Source organism: Metarhizium acridum, assembly GCF_019434415.1.
Source record: "Metarhizium acridum strain ARSEF 324 chromosome Unknown scaffold_574, whole genome shotgun sequence".
Lineage (NCBI taxonomy): Eukaryota > Fungi > Ascomycota > Sordariomycetes > Hypocreales > Clavicipitaceae > Metarhizium > Metarhizium acridum.
This window is the reverse complement of record NW_027094044.1, coordinates 1,204,720-1,226,208: the sequence shown is the minus strand read 5'-3', so window position 1 is coordinate 1,226,208 and position 21,489 is coordinate 1,204,720. Positions and strand designations below refer to the sequence as shown.

At 50.9% G+C, this 21,489-nt stretch overlaps 8 protein-coding genes across 8 annotated transcripts; 4 read left to right on the top strand and 4 right to left on the bottom strand.

Moving 5' to 3' along the window:
- The first annotated feature begins 4 nt into the window (after window positions 1-4).
- On the top strand, window positions 5-2,030 carry J3458_020785 (uncharacterized protein). Its single transcript, XM_066122234.1, has 2 exons — window positions 5-53; window positions 124-2,030. Exon 2 carries the CDS (start codon window positions 789-791, stop codon window positions 1,674-1,676), a length of 888 nt encoding a protein of 295 aa, XP_065972861.1. The 5' UTR covers window positions 5-53; window positions 124-788; the 3' UTR covers window positions 1,677-2,030.
- Window positions 2,031-2,111: 81 nt separating this feature from the next.
- J3458_020784 (uncharacterized protein) lies at window positions 2,112-3,164 on the bottom strand (the record flags this gene model as incomplete). The annotated part of the gene is made up of 2 exons (XM_007814152.2): window positions 2,112-2,484; window positions 2,569-3,164. The coding sequence occupies 2 exons, from the start codon at window positions 3,162-3,164 to the stop codon at window positions 2,112-2,114; spliced, it is 969 nt and encodes a 322-aa protein (XP_007812343.1).
- Window positions 3,165-3,414: 250 nt separating this feature from the next.
- Window positions 3,415-5,779, bottom strand: J3458_020783 (uncharacterized protein; the record flags this gene model as incomplete). Its single annotated transcript, XM_007814151.2, has 4 exons — window positions 3,415-4,301; window positions 4,358-5,431; window positions 5,482-5,588; window positions 5,646-5,779. The coding sequence occupies 4 exons, from the start codon at window positions 5,777-5,779 to the stop codon at window positions 3,415-3,417; spliced, it is 2,202 nt and encodes a 733-aa protein (XP_007812342.1).
- A 1,454-nt stretch (window positions 5,780-7,233) lies between these two features.
- Window positions 7,234-9,874, bottom strand: J3458_020782 (uncharacterized protein). The gene has a single exon (XM_007814150.2). It carries the CDS (start codon window positions 9,804-9,806, stop codon window positions 8,877-8,879), a length of 930 nt encoding a protein of 309 aa, XP_007812341.2. The 5' UTR covers window positions 9,807-9,874; the 3' UTR covers window positions 7,234-8,876.
- Window positions 9,875-11,118: 1,244 nt separating this feature from the next.
- J3458_020781 (uncharacterized protein) lies at window positions 11,119-13,128 on the top strand (the record flags this gene model as incomplete). Its single annotated transcript, XM_066122233.1, has 3 exons — window positions 11,119-11,730; window positions 11,779-12,246; window positions 12,326-13,128. Exons 1-3 carry the CDS (start codon window positions 11,475-11,477, stop codon window positions 13,126-13,128), a joined length of 1,527 nt encoding a protein of 508 aa, XP_065972860.1. The 5' UTR covers window positions 11,119-11,474.
- Window positions 13,129-13,563: 435 nt separating this feature from the next.
- Window positions 13,564-16,711, bottom strand: J3458_020780 (uncharacterized protein). The gene is made up of 2 exons (XM_007814148.2): window positions 15,916-16,711; window positions 13,564-15,856 (listed from the first exon to the last, which is right to left on the bottom strand). Exons 1-2 carry the CDS (start codon window positions 16,530-16,532, stop codon window positions 13,840-13,842), a joined length of 2,634 nt encoding a protein of 877 aa, XP_007812339.2. The 5' UTR covers window positions 16,533-16,711; the 3' UTR covers window positions 13,564-13,839.
- Window positions 16,712-17,117: 406 nt separating this feature from the next.
- J3458_020779 (uncharacterized protein) lies at window positions 17,118-19,363 on the top strand. The gene is made up of 5 exons (XM_066122232.1): window positions 17,118-17,467; window positions 17,610-17,699; window positions 17,788-18,772; window positions 18,829-18,918; window positions 18,974-19,363. Exons 1-5 carry the CDS (start codon window positions 17,405-17,407, stop codon window positions 19,162-19,164), a joined length of 1,419 nt encoding a protein of 472 aa, XP_065972859.1. The 5' UTR covers window positions 17,118-17,404; the 3' UTR covers window positions 19,165-19,363.
- Window positions 19,364-19,414: 51 nt separating this feature from the next.
- On the top strand, window positions 19,415-21,264 carry J3458_020778 (uncharacterized protein). The gene has a single exon (XM_007814146.2). The coding sequence runs from the start codon at window positions 19,625-19,627 to the stop codon at window positions 20,780-20,782; it is 1,158 nt and encodes a 385-aa protein (XP_007812337.2). The 5' UTR covers window positions 19,415-19,624; the 3' UTR covers window positions 20,783-21,264.
- Window positions 21,265-21,489: the final 225 nt, after the last annotated feature.

Here is a 21,489-nt window from a genome sequence, read left to right as displayed (position 1 = left end):
ATCACTGAGAGCAATCGTCTGAAGACGAGAACCAGAACAGGTTGTATAACATGGTAGGTCGGGTCACAACTTAAACTGGGAAACAAATTCCTAGATAGTATGGGTGCTGATTTCATCGACCAGCAGGTATGTTGACCACAGCTTCAACTGTAAACTCTCTACTTTAACAGTCTAACTTGGTCATTTTTCCGTTTCATAGAAAGCGACGCGTCAAATGCGACGAAAGAAAACCAACTTGCTTCAAGTGCATGTCTGCCGGAAAACCATGCGAGGGATATGCCGCGGCAGTTCGATTCGTCCATAACCAGCGCCTTGTCCTCCAAGGAGAGATACCCAGCCAAACTAGACACTTTGGAATCGCTTTCATGAGATCCATCTCGTCAGGCGTGGGGAGCACTCACATGGAGCGGCAGTTTTTCTGCGCCTACAGACGGGCGACCGAAAACGGGGTTTCCATGCACTCTTGCGGCGTGTCGTCATTCTGGACAACGCTTGCCCCCCAGCTTGGCCATTGTAACGAGGCCGTTCAACATGCTCTTATAGCGCTAGGGGCGGCATATCACCTATAAAAGGTCAGCAAAGGAGCTTCCAGTCACCTGCAAGATTCCTCTCCGGCTGTCGACACGCTGGAGCGCTTTACCTGGAGAGAGTACAACCTGGCGATCGGGAACCTTCACAGACATCTTGATCAACCCGAGCCCGCAAGCATTGCCTTTGTGCTCGTCTCTTGCCTGGCATTCATCTCCCTGGAGCTCCTTCGTGGCGATCACTACACAGCGATAGCGCACATGCGCAACGGAATACGCATCCTCATGTCGGCTCTGGACGTGCGCCGTCTCCGCAACGCTTCGTCAAGACGTCGGACAAGAGGCTCGTTGTTATCCGACGCCGATCTATGGGACATCACCACTCAATTCCGGAATCTCGAGTTTGCTCTTGGGGGCTTTTCTTCCGACATCCCCTTGATCCTGGGACAACAGCTCCGCGGCGACACACCCGACGCCCAGCCCATCACCAGCGTGGCCCAAGGCTATGACGCAAGAACAAAATACGTGAACGAAGTCATGGTTCGCTGCTGGGAGCTGCGTGGGCACAGAGGCAACCAGGCTTTCTGGGCGCAGCCGCATATGCAGCAAGAACTGAGCGCTCTTCGCCAACGGGGCGCAGCTATAATGTCTGCTCTTGAGCTGCTGTGGGCTGGGCCACAAGCACCTCCGATTGGGACATGGCTGTCATACAGTAGCCAGATGGACTGGCTCCTGGTGAATAGTGCGAGAACCATGGTACAGCTTGTGCCGTTCGGGATTGATTCCCACCTGAGGATGGCCCAGGACCCCCGCTTCCAGGACGAACTTTCTCGGGGTGTCTCGTTTGCTGCAAAGATGCTTCTTACACATCATCTGCAGGGGAAACCACCGTCAGATTACACTCTTGAAACCGGCCTCATTGCCCTCATGTACTGGTCGTATGTGTACAGCATGAGACTGGAGACAAAGGAAGCGGCTTTGAGGATTCTTCAGGAGTCAACCCAGAGAGAAGGGCCATGGGATGCCAGCCTTAGTCTAAGGTTCCTTTCTCAAGACACCAAACCGCGCCTTTTGATTAGCTTTTGGAGGGATCCGCATACTATTACGCACCCGGCTATCCCGTGGCAATTGAGAGTCGTCGAGCATTAAAACCCGATGAGGAGGATTGTGGAATGATGTGAGCTTAGATTGTAGACCAAACATGGCTTTCGCAAATGGCATAGCCTTCTGTGGCGAGAGTTCACCATAACCACGGAGCAGAGGAAACTGTTGATGACCTAGGTGGAGAGAAGTCCAGTGCCAGTATGAAGCGTTGCTTGAACTTGATCTGTTTGCTGATGAGTGGCTGAATTTCCAGATGACTTTTGTGCTCTGCTCCCGGCATCACCCATCACTTCCGCACGATTGCCGAACTTGCCCCTGTCTCTAGAATGCGTGCTGAAGACTAAAGCTACGGGTAATCAGGGCAACCAAGACTACAGGAAACTAGAAACTGCAATCAAGTGTCAAGTGCACAATAGCAAAGTCTTTTTGTTTCTTCCAAAATCTACTAGTTAATAAGCGACTACCTTACTCATCGACCTCCTATAGCTTTTCGCCTTGCGAGCTACTCAGATAGCCCTTCTCCTGAAGATGTGACCTGATAATCCCCTCGAGAGAGTCCGTCGAGGTCAGCCCAATCGTGTCATTGTCCCACTTGTCATACAAGGTGCCGCCAGCAGCCCATATTCGGCGCAGCGTGGCAATAGTAGCGATCGGGTTCCCTGCCTCCCAGAATTCCGCCTCTGTCCGCTCCAGAGATTCTAATGGGATATATTTTACAGTAAACTTCCTGCCAAGCTGCTTCTCAAACTCGGACAGGACCTGGTTCGGAGTTGCCACAAATGACGAGATCTTCAACGCCTTGCCGTAGGATACCTCGGGGTGGCGGAGAGCCGCAACCACGGCTTTACCAGTGCTACAGAGCCGTTCGTCAGTAGCCCTTGATTAGTGCCGACACGAGGGTGAAGTGTAAGCCACGATAGGGGTCAAGCGCACTCACTCTTCCATGCTTGTAAAGGCGATGCTGCCTTGCCCGTCACCGATAAGGAAGGCCTCGCCCTTTTCAACCCTGAATCCGCCGACTCGATCCGACCACTTACCGTCATCCACCCACATTTCGAAATACGGACCGACAACGACATACGTCACCTTCAGACGCTTCGTGTGCTCCCGGATGTACTTGCGGATGGCCAGTTTCATCTGATGCGGTCGCTCCGTTGGGCTCTTGGAATTGTGCTCAATGTCTGTGCCATACTCCGAGGGGAAGAACCACTGGACAGTTCCAGACTCTTCGGCCAGCCTGATGAGTTCCTTTTGCTGGTCGAGAACGGCTCGCCCGACGCAGCTTACAACCGTGTCAATGCCGCGGTATGCATCGGCGACGTCGGCAGCCCTGGTAATATCGCCCACTATCACCGATGCACCGGCGTCTTTCCAGCCATTTATAAGAGCTGCCTTGGAGGAAACGGTCTTTTCAGACGTAAAGATTGTCACTTTGGCGTTGTTGGGCTTGGCGTGGAGGATGTTCTTGGTGATGAACTGGCCAATGTTGCCTGTGGCCCCGAATATGAGGATACTGGATGGTACTGCCGCCATTGTAAAGTTGTCTCCTTCAAGTGGTTCACCCTCTCTTTCGCCAACAATTCAGGATGGCAGTTTCGATGGCTGAGAGAAGTCGATTGCGGGGATACAATCTGCAGTGACGTGCTTGTGCTGTCTGCCTGTGATTGGCCATGACTCGATCGAGTTTCCATTTCGTCGAGGGCCAAGAACAGAGTGGGTATCGCAAAACCCATCCATCGTCGGGATGGGAAACGAGCTGGCGGAACAGACAGGGGGGCTTGATTCACAGGCTGTGAGTCCCATTTGTTGCGTTGCCGGTATAGTTTGGTGAGTCGTGACAAGTCACCACGTCCGCCAAGCATTCCATGACCGTATCCATCATCTCCCCGGATCGAAGGGAATCGTAGATTCGGCTCACACAGTCCCCGATAAGGTATCCGTTGCTGAACGGAGCGAGTCCCGCGTCAATCTGCTCTCTGTGCTCCTTTGTACGTTTCGCGCTCGCAACTGAAGGATGGTCCGGAAGCCCGCGATTGAAAGGAATCCCCATCTTGACCCGGACCAGTTCATATATCCGCTTGGAAGCATCGCAAAGATATGAGGGGGTATCGCATTTGGTCACCGCAGAGTGACGGATCTCGTCAAACTGACTCAGCATAAGGGCTTCTGCACTTGCAACCCAAATAGGAATGATCGAGAAGCCCGTCAGTAGCGATTCAGGGGATAAACGATGCGATTTGGAGAGAAACGACATGAATACAGCCTGTGTCGATACCGCAATGTTACGGAAGCGAATGGTCGAGTCCTCGGTGGTTGTCTTCTTGAACTGGTCAATGACATGTCTGCATGTCAACAACCCCAACTCAGCAAGGGAGTCATCAGGCAGAACCGCAGCGAAAAAATCCTTTACAAGCGGCGGCAGAACTGACTTCATTCTATTTTCGAATTGTACCTGGATGACCCGTAGATCGAGGGCTTGACAAAGTGAATAGATGTAGGAGGCAGTCAACATGGAAAAGGTGTCAATCGCCGTATGGGTATAGCGAGCGGAAAGAAGAGCCAGAGAATTTATCGCCTGATTCGCCATTTCGGCGCTTTGCACGTGCGGTGCAACAGACTGAGCTAAAAAGCCCAACTCGGAGGTATAGGCAGCCATGGCAATGTCGATGCCTGTCGACAGCATAAGCTACTTGATCTGTTTGACACAGGGTAAGGACATGGTATACCTTTAAACGCATACGAGACACTAGGCTCATCAAATACGAGATTTGGAGGTAGCCCATTACTCATGCTCGGGTTCATCATCTCGGTACATTGAGAAAAGAGCATCTTTCCCATCATCTGCAACGCAGACCGGGCTTTGTCCATGGCCAATGTCACCGTGGAGGCTTGAAAGTTTCCACCGTGAAGCACCCGGGCCGTTTGGACATCTATGACGGGATTATCCGTTGTAGAGTTTAGTTCTGTGGTGATGTGCTTATCCGCAAGCACCAGATCTTCTAGCAGTGGACCGATCCATTGCGTCGAGGTGCGTATTGGGTAGCGATCCTGATATAGGTCATCCGAGTGCTCCATGCTGGTTATAGAAACTTGCTGTGTAGCAAGGCGAGAGCCACGGAGAAAGCCCGAAATATTTCGCGCGGCTTCGATCTGACCAACGTGAGGGCGGACCTTGGCCAGGAAAGGATGGAAGCTTTCTGTGGTTCCGCGGAGGGCCTCCACAGCCATTGCCGTGAGGATCTGTGATAAAACGGCAAGTTGGTGAGTTTGATTCAAAGCCAAAGTCGCCACTGCAGCAGATACCGCCGTCCCATTAACCAGTCCCAGGGCTTCTTTGGGGCCGAAGGTAATAGGGTTAAGCTGGAGCAGTTTGAGTGCTTGACTAGCATTGATCAGCGTTCTAGAGTCACTGTTTCCCGTCCAAAGAAACAGTTTGGGATTGCCTTCCAAAACTCCTGCAATGTAGGAAAGAGGACTGAGGTCTCCTGAAGCGGATATGCTGCCTCTTACGGGGACTAGCGGTATATAGTCTTGATTAAGCAGTCGCTCCATCATCTGGATGATTTGATATCTCACAGCCGAGTGCCCTCGAAGCAGAGTATTGCACCGGACAGCTATTGCCGCTCGGACCCAAGCTTCGGGCATAGATGTAGAAGTTGGATCATGGCTTTTAAAAGACGCTTCACCAGGCTGGTAACCTGACAATACGCCGCACTGCTGCATCTGCATAAGTGCAACCTGGAGAGCAGCAGTGTCTACAGAGCGAGTGTTGGCGCTGCCTCCAAAACCAGTCCCAACGCCTGTATAATGGTTCAGCTAAAGAGACAAGGCGGAAAGGGTGACTTCTTACCGTAAAAGACCTGGCCTTGGTCCAGAAGCCGTTCTAGACAGTCAACACTTTCATCTACCTTGGCAATTGCTGCAGGGGAAGCATCGATCCTAGCCTTGTAGCCATAACTAACAAACACGGATGTAAGAATGTATTCCTGGTCTGGTGACAAGACGGTCACCTACCGAGATATGGCGATTACATCCGCGATGGACAACGATTCACCATCAACGAGGACAGAGCTGTCATGATCTCCCAGCAGAGACTTTAATCGTCTCCAAGTGGCGAGTGTCAATCGCGAATGATGATGTACATGCATGGCGAGTTGTGCGACTCTGCTGGTAGGGTTGGAGTAGGGGGGTAGTATTCGTTACTCGACAAATGTCGCCAGAGAGAGTTCTGGTATTAAAGCAGGTGTATAGCCAGGTACGAGTTTTCTGAAAATATGGATCCGGCTTGGGTTGCCCGGCTTCAGTGCCATTTATGTGTATATCATACACCCAGGCATGTGAAGGGAAAGATTTGCAGGTTGCTGCGCTCGAGCCCGGAAGAAGTCTGGTCTGGTCGTGTTCAAGTGCGAAGGGGCTACATGCCCACGGGCCACAATGGATCACAATTGTTGAGATTGTCTATTCAGATTCAATCAGACAGAGTAACATGGAGTAACTTCCAGTTCCATCGGCATTCCTTCGCTCCATCGGCTCGCGGGACTTGAACCACGATTCCATTCCCCTTAATTACAGAACCGTTGCATTGACGCGGCGTGGCGAAATGGTTGTTGGCGGGATCTCATAAAACCCCGGTGCCTCGTGTGATCAATTTGATCGGATGGACGGCCCGCCTCTTTTAATCCCCTGCAGGAACAGATCCTGTCTGATGCGCCATCTCTCCACCCCGAAAACAAGACTAGATCTTGACCGAGGGCCTCAGTTGATGGGACAGTCGACGTGGTATTACTGGGCTCAGCTGCGACCGAGTTGTTGCGATGTCTTTCTTTAGCTGTACTGCCTAGTACCTGAACTTGCTTTTCATGCTATTACTAGCGAAGCACGTCCAACGGGCGGTGGACGGACGGACCCAAAGCTCAAGTTCAAACGCCTTGTTACGAGTTCTTCTGGTTGACGTCCGATACGAACGGAGCAAGTGACATTAATCTCCGAGCCTCCTGATCCACAGGGCTGTGCCTCCTGTTCTTTATTCGCCTCGAGACCTGTGCGCTAGTTTCTGGTGATTTGTTTCTGGCGGTTGGTTGCTATCGAGTTCGAGCTGGGCAGCGCCGTCTCGCGAATATGGTATTCGTTATAAACAAGGCGTGCTCTGAATTGCATTCCAGGCGGCTTCAGCGCCAAATTATCCCATTGACAAAATTGAACCTTGAAGTTGCTTGAACCTGGGCGTGCACTTTTGTACCGTGGCCAAGGACGCAGGAATATGTGCTCCAGTTTGCAGGCCCGCATTTTGGTAACGTAGTATTCTAAATACAGCAAAATTGGCGAGAAACAAGGCAAGAAAGGACGGTTCCTTGCTTCCCAAGGATGGGATCTTGATGCCTGATGTTCGTTTAGATGAGAGACATGACTTGTCAGCCTGGGCGTCATGACACCCATGTAGACATCCATCATCGTTTCTTTGTTGTATCGAAAACTGAAACCATTGACTCAACGTGACAAGATTTTCTTTTTTTTTTCCGACAACACGTCTTTTGATGACGAATGCGCCAAGAAACTGGTGCAGCGTAGACCCAACGCGCCCCTTTGTTTTTCTTTTGTAGTCTCCGGTTGTGAAGCGACATATGCGGAAGAGTTTCACCGGAGGAAGCAAATGCCGGCGCAACCCAGCATTCATGTCTATCAGCTTACCAACCCATGGGCGGGCATCATGAATGATGGCCGTAGCGTCAAAATGCGTCAGAGAGACGGTTCCCCCGGCTTCTGCCACCTTCCAACTATTCTACTAGAATATTCTTCTCTTGGCTCCTTGAAGAAACCACCATTACCCATGAGACTGGCACTTCAGCAGCACCATGCATGAGGAATGGACAACGTCAGGCCACCTAGCACACATGAACAAATGACCAGGCACTCTATTGTTTTGCCATTCGATTCCAGCCTCGGCCGGCGTGATTGAAAGAAACTACAATAAATGCATCAACCCATTACTGAATGGTCTTCCTCACTTTTCTCCGCCAACCAGATGTATACGCCGGTTATATTGGGAAAAGCCGCGAGGAAGAGCCATAACATCCTTCACTTTCTTGCAGACCATTGTGTAGAGGCCGGATCCCTACCTGACTTACCAACCTTGTGTTTAATGCGGAAGACAATATCAGAGTCGATTGACAAAACGACCTTCTTGGAGCTGTTTCGCGACGAATCATGTTGAAACTCGGTGTATGCATCTTGCATCAATAGTTAGCTGTTGAGACTGTAGCTTATGCTCTCATGAACCCTCAAGGACCGGTACAAGGTCCGTCCTCAAGCTCTCCTCGACTACGAACTTCCCATGGCGACCCGATACATGCACAAAGTCGGCGCTGCTCGACACTTCATTTTCCCATACGAGCTCATCCGGCCAGGAGCTAAATGGCATCAACCACTCAGACTCTCCGCCCATCGAACTTGTTCTATCCTGAGGGGGAATGCTACCCCATGAGATTTGTGGTGGTGGAGCTGATGTTCACCATGTAGGTGTGCTGGTATCTGGAGAAGCAACCCAACCCAGTAGTCCCGACAACAGACCTCAAACCAAAATGGAATCCAACGTCCTTTATCGCTAGTCTGCCTCTAAACACTATTAGCCAACGAGGCAAAGACTTCTCCTGCAGCTACGTGTAGCTCAGTGGATCTGAAGACGTTTCTTTGATATGTCTCTGTAGTTCTCTCGGACAAGTGTTTCTTTTGATCTTTCTTGCCAAGACAATGGTATGCTCAGCACAGATGCCTGTTCTGGTGCCCTGGGTATCGGTTCTGAGGCAGCTACTTTGCGCAAAATTTGGTGTTAGTCATTTGGAAAGATCAATCAAGGCAATTAAAAAGGAGGGGGTTATGCACTCGTTGCCAGTAATATCTGCGCGCCAAACAGACAGAAAGGGGCCCTTATTCTCTTCAGTGCTTGTACCAAACATTACCTCTACAAAGACGGCTTTCTAGCAATATCCAAAATTCCTCCTCACTGCCCATGAACCTTCCTCTGCATGTCTCGTCCACGACCTACCCCAAATTTGTCGTCCTAGACGCAGCCCAAGGCAATCAATCAATGTTGTAGTACATCTCTTTCCTTGTAAGGCTGTGTGGTATTTCGAGTATAGAAGGCGGGTGAAGTCGTGTATATACTATAGAGCGCAGCTGATTGCGAAAATGACTACCGGATTTGCTCAAGAACCCCGAAGCCAATAGAAACGGGTCGATAGCATACTCCTATCTAAGAATCGTGGTCCAAGCATCAGAGGCATCACCACCATCCAGGCCATTGCCGTCGTCTTCACCAACGAGACCTATAGCCGTATCTGAAACAGAAGCTTGGCAAATAATGACTCGATTCACCTGATGCGCATCCGCCATGATGCGTTTTGCCCACTGCCATTTCGTACGCATAGCCCCGGTAACATCGTCCACACTAGAGGCCGCATCGTCTTCATACGTTGCACTGTCCCCTGATTCACTGAAATGTAATTGCCGTATGAGAACCGCGTCTGCGTACTGCTTCGGGTCCTGTGTAAAGATGCCAGGGACATCCGTGACAAATACGCATCGTCGCACGCGTGGTAAATGCGTCGCCAATTCATGCATCAGAGCATCACCCGACAGGATTGTGGTTCCCCATGCGTGATCCAGGACGGCGTCGCCAAATAATACGGGAACAAACCCCTGCGTCAGGAGATTGTTCACCCGCGTTATCAATCGACTGCTTGCCGCCTGCGTCAAAACTCCTTGGTCCGTCTCAACCGTGTCATATGTGGACACTGATAGAGCTGGTAGTCTCGCCCGGTCCTGCAACAGTTGCAGCATATGATGATGCAGTTGCAATACGCGTTGCCGTGTCACTGCCATGCCAAACTTCACTTCATCACGCCGTTTCTCCTCTTGTTGCGCATGGTCCTCCAGCTTGTCCTGGGTTGCTCCTGCTGGAGTCAGCCAACCAGCTTTGACATTGTACTTCTTGGCTGGAGGGTGTCCAAAACTTCCAGCTCCATGAATCAGAATCAAATGTCTTCCCAATGGTCTCAGTTTATCTTGATAGACTTGAGCTACCCTATCCACCAGGTCATGAATGTTTGGGGCAAGGGTGTCGGCGATGGACTTGTTTGTGATGGCAGCACCGCCGAGTTTAACTACCACAGTTTCCATCAAAGCAGGGCGGAAACTCGTGCCCGGGATAGAATGTGAAAAGTGAGGTGGCAGAAAGTCAAAACCACAAAGGGGAGATGGCAATTCCGAAAGGACAATGGATGTTCAATTTGTATGCTCGCACGTGATTCTTGATGTAACCGTCTCTATTTCTCAACGTCAAATCCGTCTTCAATCACAACGGCTTTGGAGACGTGTTTGGCGTTCATTGTGCAAAACTTTGCCGATTCTTCATTATAAACAAAAAATACTTTGAATAATAGAAATAATAACAACAAAGGAGACGAAAGGCTCTTCCATGACCTAAGCGAGCGAGACAAAGTGGAGCCACAACAGCTCTCAGGAGTCGGGAGCCTCGCCGTTGGGACTTTTGCTTCCTTCCATCTCTCTGCTCGGTGCATAATAGCTTTTGTCCTAACAAAGTATTTTCGTGACGACAGATGTCCAGAAGCATTGTTAAAGGGCATCGAAGTAGCATGGCAATGACACTCCAGCATCCAAACGATTCCTCCAGTCGGCCCTCCCAGCTTCTCCATGCCTTGAGTGACCATCTATCTACGAGATCCCAGATTGATGATCAATATCAATCTCAATACGGAGTAGTGACGCAAAAATTTGAAAGCCATTCTTTTATGGTCTGAATATATTCCCGCGCACTGGCCAGGGAAATCATCATCTATCAACGCCATCGCACCTTTGGAAATTTCTGTACTTGCAGTCCATCCTGTTCCCAACTACAAACGATAAGTTCCAAGGCATTTCTGGATAGGGTGTATGAATGCGATGGTCAACAAACGAATTAACCAGGTAGACTGCTGTGCTTCGAAACAAAATGTCAAGAACTGGCCCCTCATGTTCATTGTCAATACGCATTCGCTCGATCCGCACATATTCCTCATCGCCCGAGTCCATGTCAGGGCCTGATAGGTCCACGACGACGCTCATTATCAGCATCGCAATATACGTCTTCCAACTATCCTGTGAATCCAAGAACGGCCTCACCGGTAAAATTCGTCTCAGACCCCATGACCTTTGCGTCCGGATTGTACCAAGCTTCGCATTCTGCGCCGAACGCCACCCGTATATTGACATGCAATCTCAACCGCGGCCCCAACGTGTTCTTCGGGCTACCGGGCGACCCAGTACAGGTTATGAATAAAAATCTGTTTCATCTGGCAAAGCCTCCGGCATGCCACAGCAGGCGTTTCCTGGCCATTCATCGAGTTACTCTGGGGCGCTCCGGTGCGCCACCCACTCGCTCAGCTACCGCAAGATCAATGGACGAGGACACTATGGGGAAGCTGAAGAGCCAGGAATGTGCCGATCTACTTCGGGCGCAGTCAGCTTACAGTGTGCGGCGTAGACGATTGGCAGAGAGACGCGCTGGCAGTTTTCCACGGCAATCAATTGCTGGGGTGGCTGGAGTCAACCTCGGTGGCCTTTGCCTCGGGCAACACACAGTTTTGTTACTTTTGGTTGTTTGTGGCTGGTCCATTACGCATTGGGCTGACTTACACTTCACGGCTGAACCGAAACCAATGTGAAGGTGGCAAGCACCTCAAGAAGCGATATATTGACGATATCCCATGTCACAATGTCCATCATGTCGAGTATGATTGTAAAATCACCATCCCTTTACTTCAACCGAAACATCCATTGTATAGCATCATGACTTCTGAATGCAACGCATGCACCTCGGTGCAATTCTCCGGCAACGTCAAGAAGCGGCTCATTGTGTGCTGCGACGGGACCTTCAGCGGCGTCGATAAAGGAACCGACGACTACTCCAGTAACGTCGCTCGCTTGTGCCGTGTGATTTCCAATGTCGGCATTTCCACGACTGGTGAAAGGATACCACAGGTGGTATACTACCAGTCCGGTGTTGGTACGGGCTCCTTGACATATGTCGACAAAGTTCGCCAAGGTACGTAACACGGTTTCGATGCGAGTATATCGCCTAAACGTGCTGTAGGTGCCTTTGGCGGGAGTCTCGCAGAAAACGTCTGCGAAGCGTACAACTACCTCTCGAACAACTGGGGACCAGGAGACGAAATCTTCATCTTTGGCTTCTCCCGGGGCGCTTACACGGCCCGCTCTCTGGCCGGTGTCATCTGCCAAGTAGGCCTTCTCACGCCGCTGCTCATGGACAACTTCTTTGAGATATACGGCGCGTACAAAAACAGAGGAAACCAGGCTTTCGACGAGACGACGTGGGCAAATGAGCCTCTCATCCCAGGTGAACTCGGCACCGTCCCTCCGCAAAAAGGTGTCCCGGCCCCTTCCTACGGCACTCGCCTCCAACACCTCCGCAAGGTTGCCCACTTGCATGTCAAAATCAAGGTAGTTGGAGTCTGGGACACAGTCGGTAGCGTCGGAGGACCGAATTGGTTTGGACAGGCGGGAGAGGACACCACGTTCCATTCCACAAAGCTTAGTCCAAGTAAGCCCGACTCAAACTCGTCCTACTAATGAAAACTTTGCCAAAGAGGGGCAAAATATACTAATCCCGTCCATTTCAGAGATTGAGAATGCCTTTCACGCACTCGCATTAGACGAAAGCCGGGGGAACTTCCCCCCTACATTGTGGCATATCGACTCAACGTGTATGGAGGAAGGGGGCAAAACACCAAAAGTAAACCTAAAGCAGTGTTGGTTCCCAGGCTATCACTCCGATGTAGGGGGTCACAGCCAAGGGTCAGTCGACACAAACAGCATCGACGAAATCGCCTTCTCCTGGATGTGTGACCAGCTCCTTGGGCTTCTGCAACTTAGTGGCACCGCTTTGCAGAAATACATTCTCTTCCGGATAGGCATTTCTGGAATTGACACGAAAAACAAGAATATTCGCGACTTGTCTGCCGCCTGGAAGGCCATTGCGTGGAGCGACGGTGAGCTCGCAGATACCAACTCCTTCATGAGCATGTGGTGGCTGCCATCGCTGGTGTCCACGGCCAGACCGGCCTATCATCGAATTCCGGGCGAGACAAAGGCGTATGAAAAAATTGGCAACGAGAAGAAGCGTATTCCGTACAAGCAGTTTAACGAGGAAGTTCACCCCAGTGTGATCCACCGTGTCAAGAACAGAAAAGGCTACATGCCAGGGCCCTTTGCAAAGGATTGGAAGTACGTGGAACCAACAAACGGTGCTCGCGCATATTGGGTCAAGGGATCTGGTGAAGACGCCATTGTTTTGAATGAGTACCTTATCCCGAAGCTTGAGGGATTCGACAAAGACTTGGGTTACGATCACTGGCTGGGTAGTTTGGAGCGTACATTTGCTCCCAAGGATGTGGTTGACAAGCAGGACGCTGTACAGCGATAGTTGCTTTTGTAAGATGACTGCGGCAACTATTATACTTTGGAATGAGATTGGTACCGAGCATTCACATGCTTCCATTAATGAACACGTACGCATGTATTTGCAGATAAATACATGGGTATCTCCGAGTACGCACTAGAAGATAAGAGGTAATACTACCCTGAGTGAATAAGTTGGTGCCAAGATTGGCGCCTTATTAAGCTACTAGTTACATATGTGAGCTCTGTGTATCCGGTCGTACACTAACCGCCACTCCTGCCGTGACATCAGGTTGAGTCAAGTAGGAAGAACTTCCAATTTGGAGAAACAAACATCTCGTGCCCCAGAAATGACACAAAAGCCCAACCTTTGGCGCCAGGAATAGAAATTGAATGCGGAAGAGGGCACCGCTGTGTTCCGCCTCATGGGAACGGGTAAGAAGTTTTCAGGTTCGTTTCAAAGAGAAGAGTGTACAGTCGTTACAAGAAAATCGCTAGATATCACATTATCATAATCTATAAACAAAAGAGCTAGCACCTGGGTCCCTCAATGCTCGCATCCATCAACACATGAATTATTGTTAAAAGCCAACCCACGCTATGCAGAAATACCGATCTATCTCATCAAATAACAAGAATCTGACAGGAGCTAGAGGCCTTTTTCTAAGCATTACTCAATTCTCTTACTTCTCCATCACAAACAAACAGCAATAGTGCTTTCCACACCTAACATGCTTCACGTAAGATCCACCGCCCTCTCAACACCGTCATATCGGGCCCTCGATCTCTTAGGCGACGAGCTTTGGCTTGATCGCAACGGCTGGACCAATGTCGGTGACGACTCAAGTTGCTCAGATTCTTGTCTAGTGACCACCTGAGGTGAAATAAGAACAACGTCTTCAGAATCGACTGTTTCAACAGATGCTAGATTCTGTCTCTTTGGCGTGGTCATTGCGACTTGAGGTTCGACTTCAGATGAGGAGCCGGGAAGTCTGTGCGTCAGGTAATCGTCAAGCGTTTGCTGAGACGAGCCTGTAGGTTTCGTAGCCAGTTCTTTCGGTTTGGTCTTGTCGGCATTGTGAGCTGCTGGTCTTCGACTTGGCGATGATGGCGCCGAGTAGAACACATCGTCTGGGCCGGTATTGCTAGTGCTGGGGTTGCCGTTGGGAGATTTGATTAGCTTCACCTCATTGTCATCACCAGGAAGCTGCTTTGTCAGCGGCGACCTAGTTGTATCAGGTTCAGCTTTACGTGAACCATCTCCCACTAGTGTTCTTGACACATGTGCCGGGATGGCGTTGGCATCTGACTGCTTCCGTAGTAATTTTTCCCTTACAGTAGTTGGAGAAGAAGCCAGTTGATTTGCCGCTCGGGCGGCAGTCAGTTTTTTCTTCTTCTTGGCGGACACCAGTCTTCTTTTGGCCTTTTCCCTTTCTAGTCGCTCTTGTTGCTCCTTTTGTAGCTTGAACAGGAGATCGCGCACTTGATCACGCAAAAGAGACGGCCGAATATCCCACTTTACTGGCTCTTTCTGGAACAGTTTGCGGACAGTCTCGGCAGGGTCTTTCAAAAACTCTTCCATGTAACCAAGGATAAAGACACCACAGTCGCAAAAGTTATCCTGTTCTGGAATCTTTTTAGCAGTCATTCCGGTGGGAACCATGGCCAAATCAATGCCTTTCTTGTCCTTTGCCTCTGCTATGAGGTATTCTTTCAAGACTCGACAAGTGGCTGCATGTGGGTTCCCCAAAGAGTCTAGTGTGACTATTCTTGGTAACCTGGGATCAACATGCGACGCCGCTGCCAGCTTATTATGTGACGTTGCAATTTTCGGGGCTGGTGACGATTCTTGCAGGGTCCTTGAAGAGGTGGGAGGCTCCAAATCAACCGGCTCTTTGGAGATTGACGTGCTGGCATCGTCACTGTGTATTGAGACATCTGACTTGTCTCGCACATCCAATGCTATCCCCGGAGGTGTTGTGTCCTCTTTTCGGGGAATTGTATCATCCTCAGGCATGCCATTGACAGCATTGGGTGTGTTGCAGATTATTGCCAGATACCAGTGAGCAGTTTCATTGACGGGGACCACAATGTAGTCGTACGAAAGCAAATCGAACTTTGCTGTCCAGGCTCTCACGCCCTCATAGTTAACCTTGCCTCTGATTGATCTCAGCTTCTCGAAGAAAAACGTGCTAAAAATATACACCTTGCTCAACAGTTCGGGCCGCTCGCTCTCCAGCTTGAACTGAAGATATCGCACGTAGAAGTTTATCAAATTATCATTTAGAAATTCACCTTCATCAAGCCTCAGGATATCGTCATCGTCAACAGTTGCCCTATTTTTGCCAGTAGGAGGAAAAATAAGGGACTTGTGCCAACTTTTCCGCCAGGCTGGATTCTGATCAGTCCATCGGTCAGGACTCGGATCTCGCGTAATAGAGGCAGGTGAAGACCTTCTGGTTCGACGGGTGGTAGGGGCCGGTGAAATAGTGACATCCTCATCTTTGGAATCGCCGGTAGCCTGAACTTGTTCGACTGATGCAGATTTCACCATTTTCTCGACTATTCTTTCCCGCCGTGGTCCGCGAGGTGATTCCTTCTGAACTTCTGTCTGCTCGAGGGGTTTCGTCGTTGCACGTGGTGGACTGGTTTCCAACCCAGAGGTAGTACTGTTCGAGATCTGTCTGGTATTCTGCGTTGCATACACTGAGGCTAAATCAAAGGCCTTTTGCCATCTAACTTTGAGATTCTCACTGGGTGATATTGACATCAGCAAACAAAGTTAGTTTTCAGCAAGGTGGCGAAAACTCACGAGGAGCAGGGGGTCGTTTTGACATGAGAAGCTGCTTGCACCAGGCTAAATACGTCTCGGTGATCGGTAAATTCCAGCCACAAGTTTGCCTCAAACTCGTTACCCCGCGGCCGTAGTATTCGAACATAATGGCTGCTGCTCATAGCATGTTCTACGGAGGTAATGCTGTCCAACGGGACCCTCATCCATTGCAATGGAGGGCTCTCCTCCGCTGGGAATTTTGGTACAAGCGTTGCGGAGTTACCATCTTGCTGGAGGATTAACTTCCCACGTTGGTCGTCGTCCTCATTGTAGATATCCTTCCCCGACACTGCTCTCCTCACATGCAAGTCGGGAATGCTAGCATGGGTAGTCGTAGTAGTCATTATGTGCGCTTTCGCGGGCTTGGTGAAATGTGTGCGCGGGATATCACCCCGTGAAAATGGCTGTCGTTTTGGACTGGGCAAGGCGGAAAAGTTTGTTCGTTTCTTGGGCGCATGAGAAGAGCCTCTGTAGAGTTCATCTTCCGACTCGATGGATTCTCTCGGTGCAAACTTTGCACGCTTGATATGCGGGCTTGAAGGGTTGGCATGGTTTAACGGTCGCGACCGCTTGTTCGCCTGTGGCATGGTGGGCATGAAGTGTTGAAACTGCGGCTCAAGGCATCTTCTTGGGAGGCAGCAGCTAAATACGGCATCTTTGTCTATACCGCCATATGCACAGCTGCCTGCAGCTGCGACCCAGGTGTCAAAAACGGTGTCAAGAGGATGGGGAGTTAAAAACGACGACAGCGGCAGGTGTGGGGCTACACAATTCGTGGGTACCTGGCTGGGCGCTTTGTAAGGGTAGAGGCGCAGGACAAGCAACAAGCTTGGCTTCCAAGCAACCAAGGTACCCATGATTGCTCACGTGAATCGCATTTCCGCAGAGGACAAAGCGGACGGCTGTGGGCATGAGACCATGAGGAATACAATAGGCAGAATGAGGGAGGATGGGTCACTGGTTTGATTGGCAGCTTATTACGGAGTGCTGTTCCAATAATATTACCAAAACAGAGAATGCCCAGCAGAAACTGCAAAATGATTGTAATACAGAGAGGCACAAAAGACACAAAAGACATCTGGAAATGCCAACCAAGCCACGCAGCGGGTGGAGGAACGTGGGGCAAATGGACCGAATCCAGGGTATTGAGGGACACCGAGGGATTGACAGGGACAAAAGCGCACTGTAGGAACTTGCAGACAGAGGAACAGGGGTCCACCGGTCAGTACGCCTCCCCAGAAATGCCACTTCAAGAGCTTCCAATGTTGTCAAACGTGTTCCACTTTTTTTTTCTCCATCGCGATCTCGAGAGAAGCCACACTGCCTACCCCTTCACCTTTCTACCCCTTTGCGTGTTGATCTGCTCATCACTTGGCCTGTTGAGCTAGACTTGTCCGTTCGTTACGTGTCAGTCATTTTCGATTCATTTCATTGTGCCTGCTTCTTTTGATATAAAAACAGCGAAACAATGGCCGCGCAGACAGGCATTGAGGCCGCTTTGGCCAAGATCATGGAGGTGGTCCAGAAGCAGGTGAGTTCTTATTTCGGACACGTCGCTCAGGGGTTCCCGGTGAAAGGGGATAATTGTACACCACGCCACAAGACGCCGCATATCACCAATTCACAACAATCTGATGAATATATCCAAGTCATTAATCATGTCCGCCATGTAGAATGAGGAAATGTCCGAACTGCGCCAGGAGTGCGCCCAGCTGCGCCAGTCTAACACCGAGATCAGCCAGCTCCTAAGGGAGACTGTCATGGTAGGTTGATACTGAGCATTTGTGTCAGGATAGATTTCCACTGTCTTCCTGCAATTCGTGGGACAATAACACTGACGCGCACCAACAGGGTCGTCGTGACAGCACTGGTCTCTCCGTCTTCACCCCTGGTGGTGATGGCTCCCTCCGGTCATTCAGTCCTCACCCTCTGCCTAAGCTATCTCCGGCCATGAGATACATCCCTCCGCCTTCACCCAGCCCACAGCTAACTGTGCCCGCCATGGACCGTGAAATCCCAGGCTTCTACGTCATCATTCCTGCTGGTGGTGCTGGTACTCGTCTCTGGCCCCTATCCCGTGAAAACCACCCCAAGTTCCTCTTGGATATTGATCTTTCCGGACGCAGCTTGCTCCAGTCGACATGGCACCGTCTTGTCCCTCTTGCGGGATCATCCCGCATGACTGTTGTGGCCGGACCATGCCACTCCGAGTCCATTCAGACCCAGCTCCCTCAGCTCGAGTCCGACAACCTCTTCACTGAGCCTGGTCCCAAGGACTCCATGGCTGCCATTGGGCTTGCTGCCGCCATTCTCCTGCACCGTGACCAGGATGCCGTCATTGGATCCTTTGCCGCCGATCATATGATTGCTGGTGAGGATGCCTTCCTCAACTCGGTCACCGAGGCTGTCAAGGTCGCCAAGGAGGGCTTCCTTGTTACCATTGGCATTGCTCCGTCCCACCCCGCCACTGGTTTCGGCTACGTCAAGCTGGGTGACAAGTTGGATGTTCCTAACGCTCCCTCCGCCCGCCTGGTCAGCTCGTTCAAGGAAAAACCTGATGCTTATACTGCCGCCAAATATCTGTCATCCGGTAACTACCGCTGGAATGCGGGTATGTTCGTCACCAAGGCCTCTACTTTGATGGACCTAGTGAAGGAGTATGAGCCCGAATTGCACAATGACTTGACCAGAATTGCAAAGGCTTGGGAAGACAAGACGCAGCGAGAGACTATCCTCAACGAGGTGTGGCCTACGTTGGAGAAGGTGGCCATTGACAATGCCATTGCTGAGCCCGCTGCCGCTGAAGGCAGAGTTGCCGTTATTCCCGCTACTTTTGGTGAGATGTGCTCATATATGTCTCACTAACACAGAACTCACGCTAACATGTTACAGGCTGGGACGACGTCGGTGACTTTTCTTCCCTCGCCGAAATGCTTCCCGCCGAGGCCAACTCCCCGAGAATTCTTGGTGACCGCAACTTAGGTACGTTGTCATGTCTTGTCATCCTCTACAATTTCACGCACTAACTTAGTTGTAGTTGTTGCCCAACAAGCTCCCGGTGGTATTGTCGTTCCCGGCTCTGGCCGTCTTGTCGCCTGTCTCGGTGTCGACGACCTCGTCATCGTCGACGTGCCGGACGCGCTCATGGTCACCACTCGTGCTCGTGCGCAGGAAGTCAAGTCGCTTGTTGCCAGCTGCCGTAAGGCTGGTTTCAAGAACTTGATGTAAGATGGGCGTGTGCTAGACAACATAGTGCGTACTTGCCTAGCTGAATTTTTTTAATTTTTTTGGCCTTATTTGGTACGGATAGGACGGGCATAATGGCGGAAACTCTTGTTGGCTGTATTATATTGATTGTAATAGGAAAGGGCGGGAGGATGGATTTCTATGGAGAATATGTAGCGTTTAGCAAAAATCCTGCTCTCTGCTTTTTCTGTGTTATGCGTGTGGTGAATATTTTGTAAGTGGCTTGTCTTGCAAAGCTGTGTGAAAGCACCTAAATGGCCGAAGGGCTTACAGCCGAGTGCGAAACCCCTCAACACCCGCATCTACATTCCCAGATCCTCATTATGTAAATACAACCCCAACTCTCAGCGAGCCCGTCATCAACAATCGATTACGCGGCGAAGACAGCCAGCCCCAGTTACTCCCCTCTTCGTTCATATACTTGGCGACCTCCTCTTCCACCATGCCGTCCAAAGATGACCTCCTCGCAAAGCTCACCAACATCCTCCAAACGCACATATCAGAGACCTCTACGCCTGGGCTCTCTGCCGCCATTCTCACCCCTAGCACCTGTCACGCCCTCACCGCCGGCCACGCCAATCTCCAGACGCCACAGCCCATCCAGCCCTCTCACCTCTTTGGCATCGGCTCCATCACCAAAGTATTCACCGCAACCGTCATCCTGCAACTCATCGAGGAGGGCAAGCTGAACTTGTCCGACACTGTCTCTCGCTACCTCTCCCCAGAAACCTACGCCAATATAGATGACGCTGCAAACGCAAGTATTTCCCAATTACTTCGCCACGAAGCAGGAATAGACAGCTGGGAAGACGACCCCGAATGGATTGCGCATGGCCGCGGCAGGCACCTTGTTCCGGCGCACGTATGGACCAAAACGGAGCCATTGGGATATATCCGGAGGCCAAAGAAAACAGCGCCCAAGAGCGGGGAGTGGTATTACTCCAATACGAATTACACGCTTCTGGGCCTTGTCATTGAGAAAATCACAGCCAATACGGCGGAGAGCGAGATACGGGCGCGAGTTCTAGAGCCGCTGGCTTTGGGGAACATTTACCTCGAAGGGTTTGAGGCCGCAAGGGGACATGTGCCGAGTCGATACCACTGGGTGACGGACATGTTTCGCTCGACGGCGGGTATATGCCCCTCTTTCCCACTCGTCAGGAGTGACTTGCTCGATGCCACGACGTCCAATTTATCAGTCGAGTGGACGGCGGGCGGAATGCTCAGCTCCGCCTCGGATCTCGTAAAGTTTGGGCTGGCCCTTCGCGACGGGAAGCTACTGAAACCAGAGTCTTTGGGAACGATGAAGCAGTGGGTAGGTGCTGCTACGCCGGGCAGTGAGATGGGCCACGGATTGTTCAGGATGAAGTTTGCCGGGTCGGGCGGGAGCAACTATTGGAATGGGCACTTTGGGGGCGTGTTGGGCTTTACGGGTGGTTTGTGGTGGGCGGAGGACGGTGACGTCGTCGTGGGAGTGTTTTCGAATGTTGGTACGATGCATGCTGGGAGTGTGGCGGGCAGTGGTGCGCATGTTTTCGTGAGTACGGAGTTTCTGGGGACGGCGAGAGAGTTGGCCGATTGTGACTGCGGTGATGTATGATGGAGATGATGGCTCCGCGGGAATGGCACGAGTTTCTCCCGTTTTAGGTTTCTCGACACGGCCAAAGAGGGCGGTCAAATACAACGTAGAGGCTGACGTCGTGGTAGGCTGGATTATCTTGTTTTGCATGGACATATCGACGTCTGCCACTTGGTGAATACATAAGTGGATATAGATCTTCATCATTCTTATTTCCTCCCATGAGGCTCTTGGGACCTTGGACCGAACTCAAGGCGATATTCTAGGGTGCGAAGAAAAAAAAAGGCTGTGCGAACTTATGACGCAGCCATGCCCCTATTCGACGTAAAGGAGGTGTATTCGGTCCCCTTCTATCGCTCAATTCAGCCGCATCCCAACGTTTCACAGGTCCCGATACAAAGGCAAACATCTCACCGAGCCACTGCCAATTAACCACATCCTCTGAAGCAAAAACAGCGTTATCCTCATTTCGGACGGCATACCGATCAGGAAGACTAGGGAATACTGGCAGGAGATATTTGGTGCATCATCTACAAAGGCAGCAGTGGTGAAACTCCGTAGCTATGGCTGAACTTGGAGTATTTGGGCATGAAAAGGAACCAGCCATCTACCTACGTAGCAAGATAAGATGTTTGGAAGTCGAAATTAAAGGAAACCTGGTCGTGATTATGGTGTTTTGCAGTAACAGGTCTCAAGTGGGACCCATCAACTTCGATGCCAAGATCCCT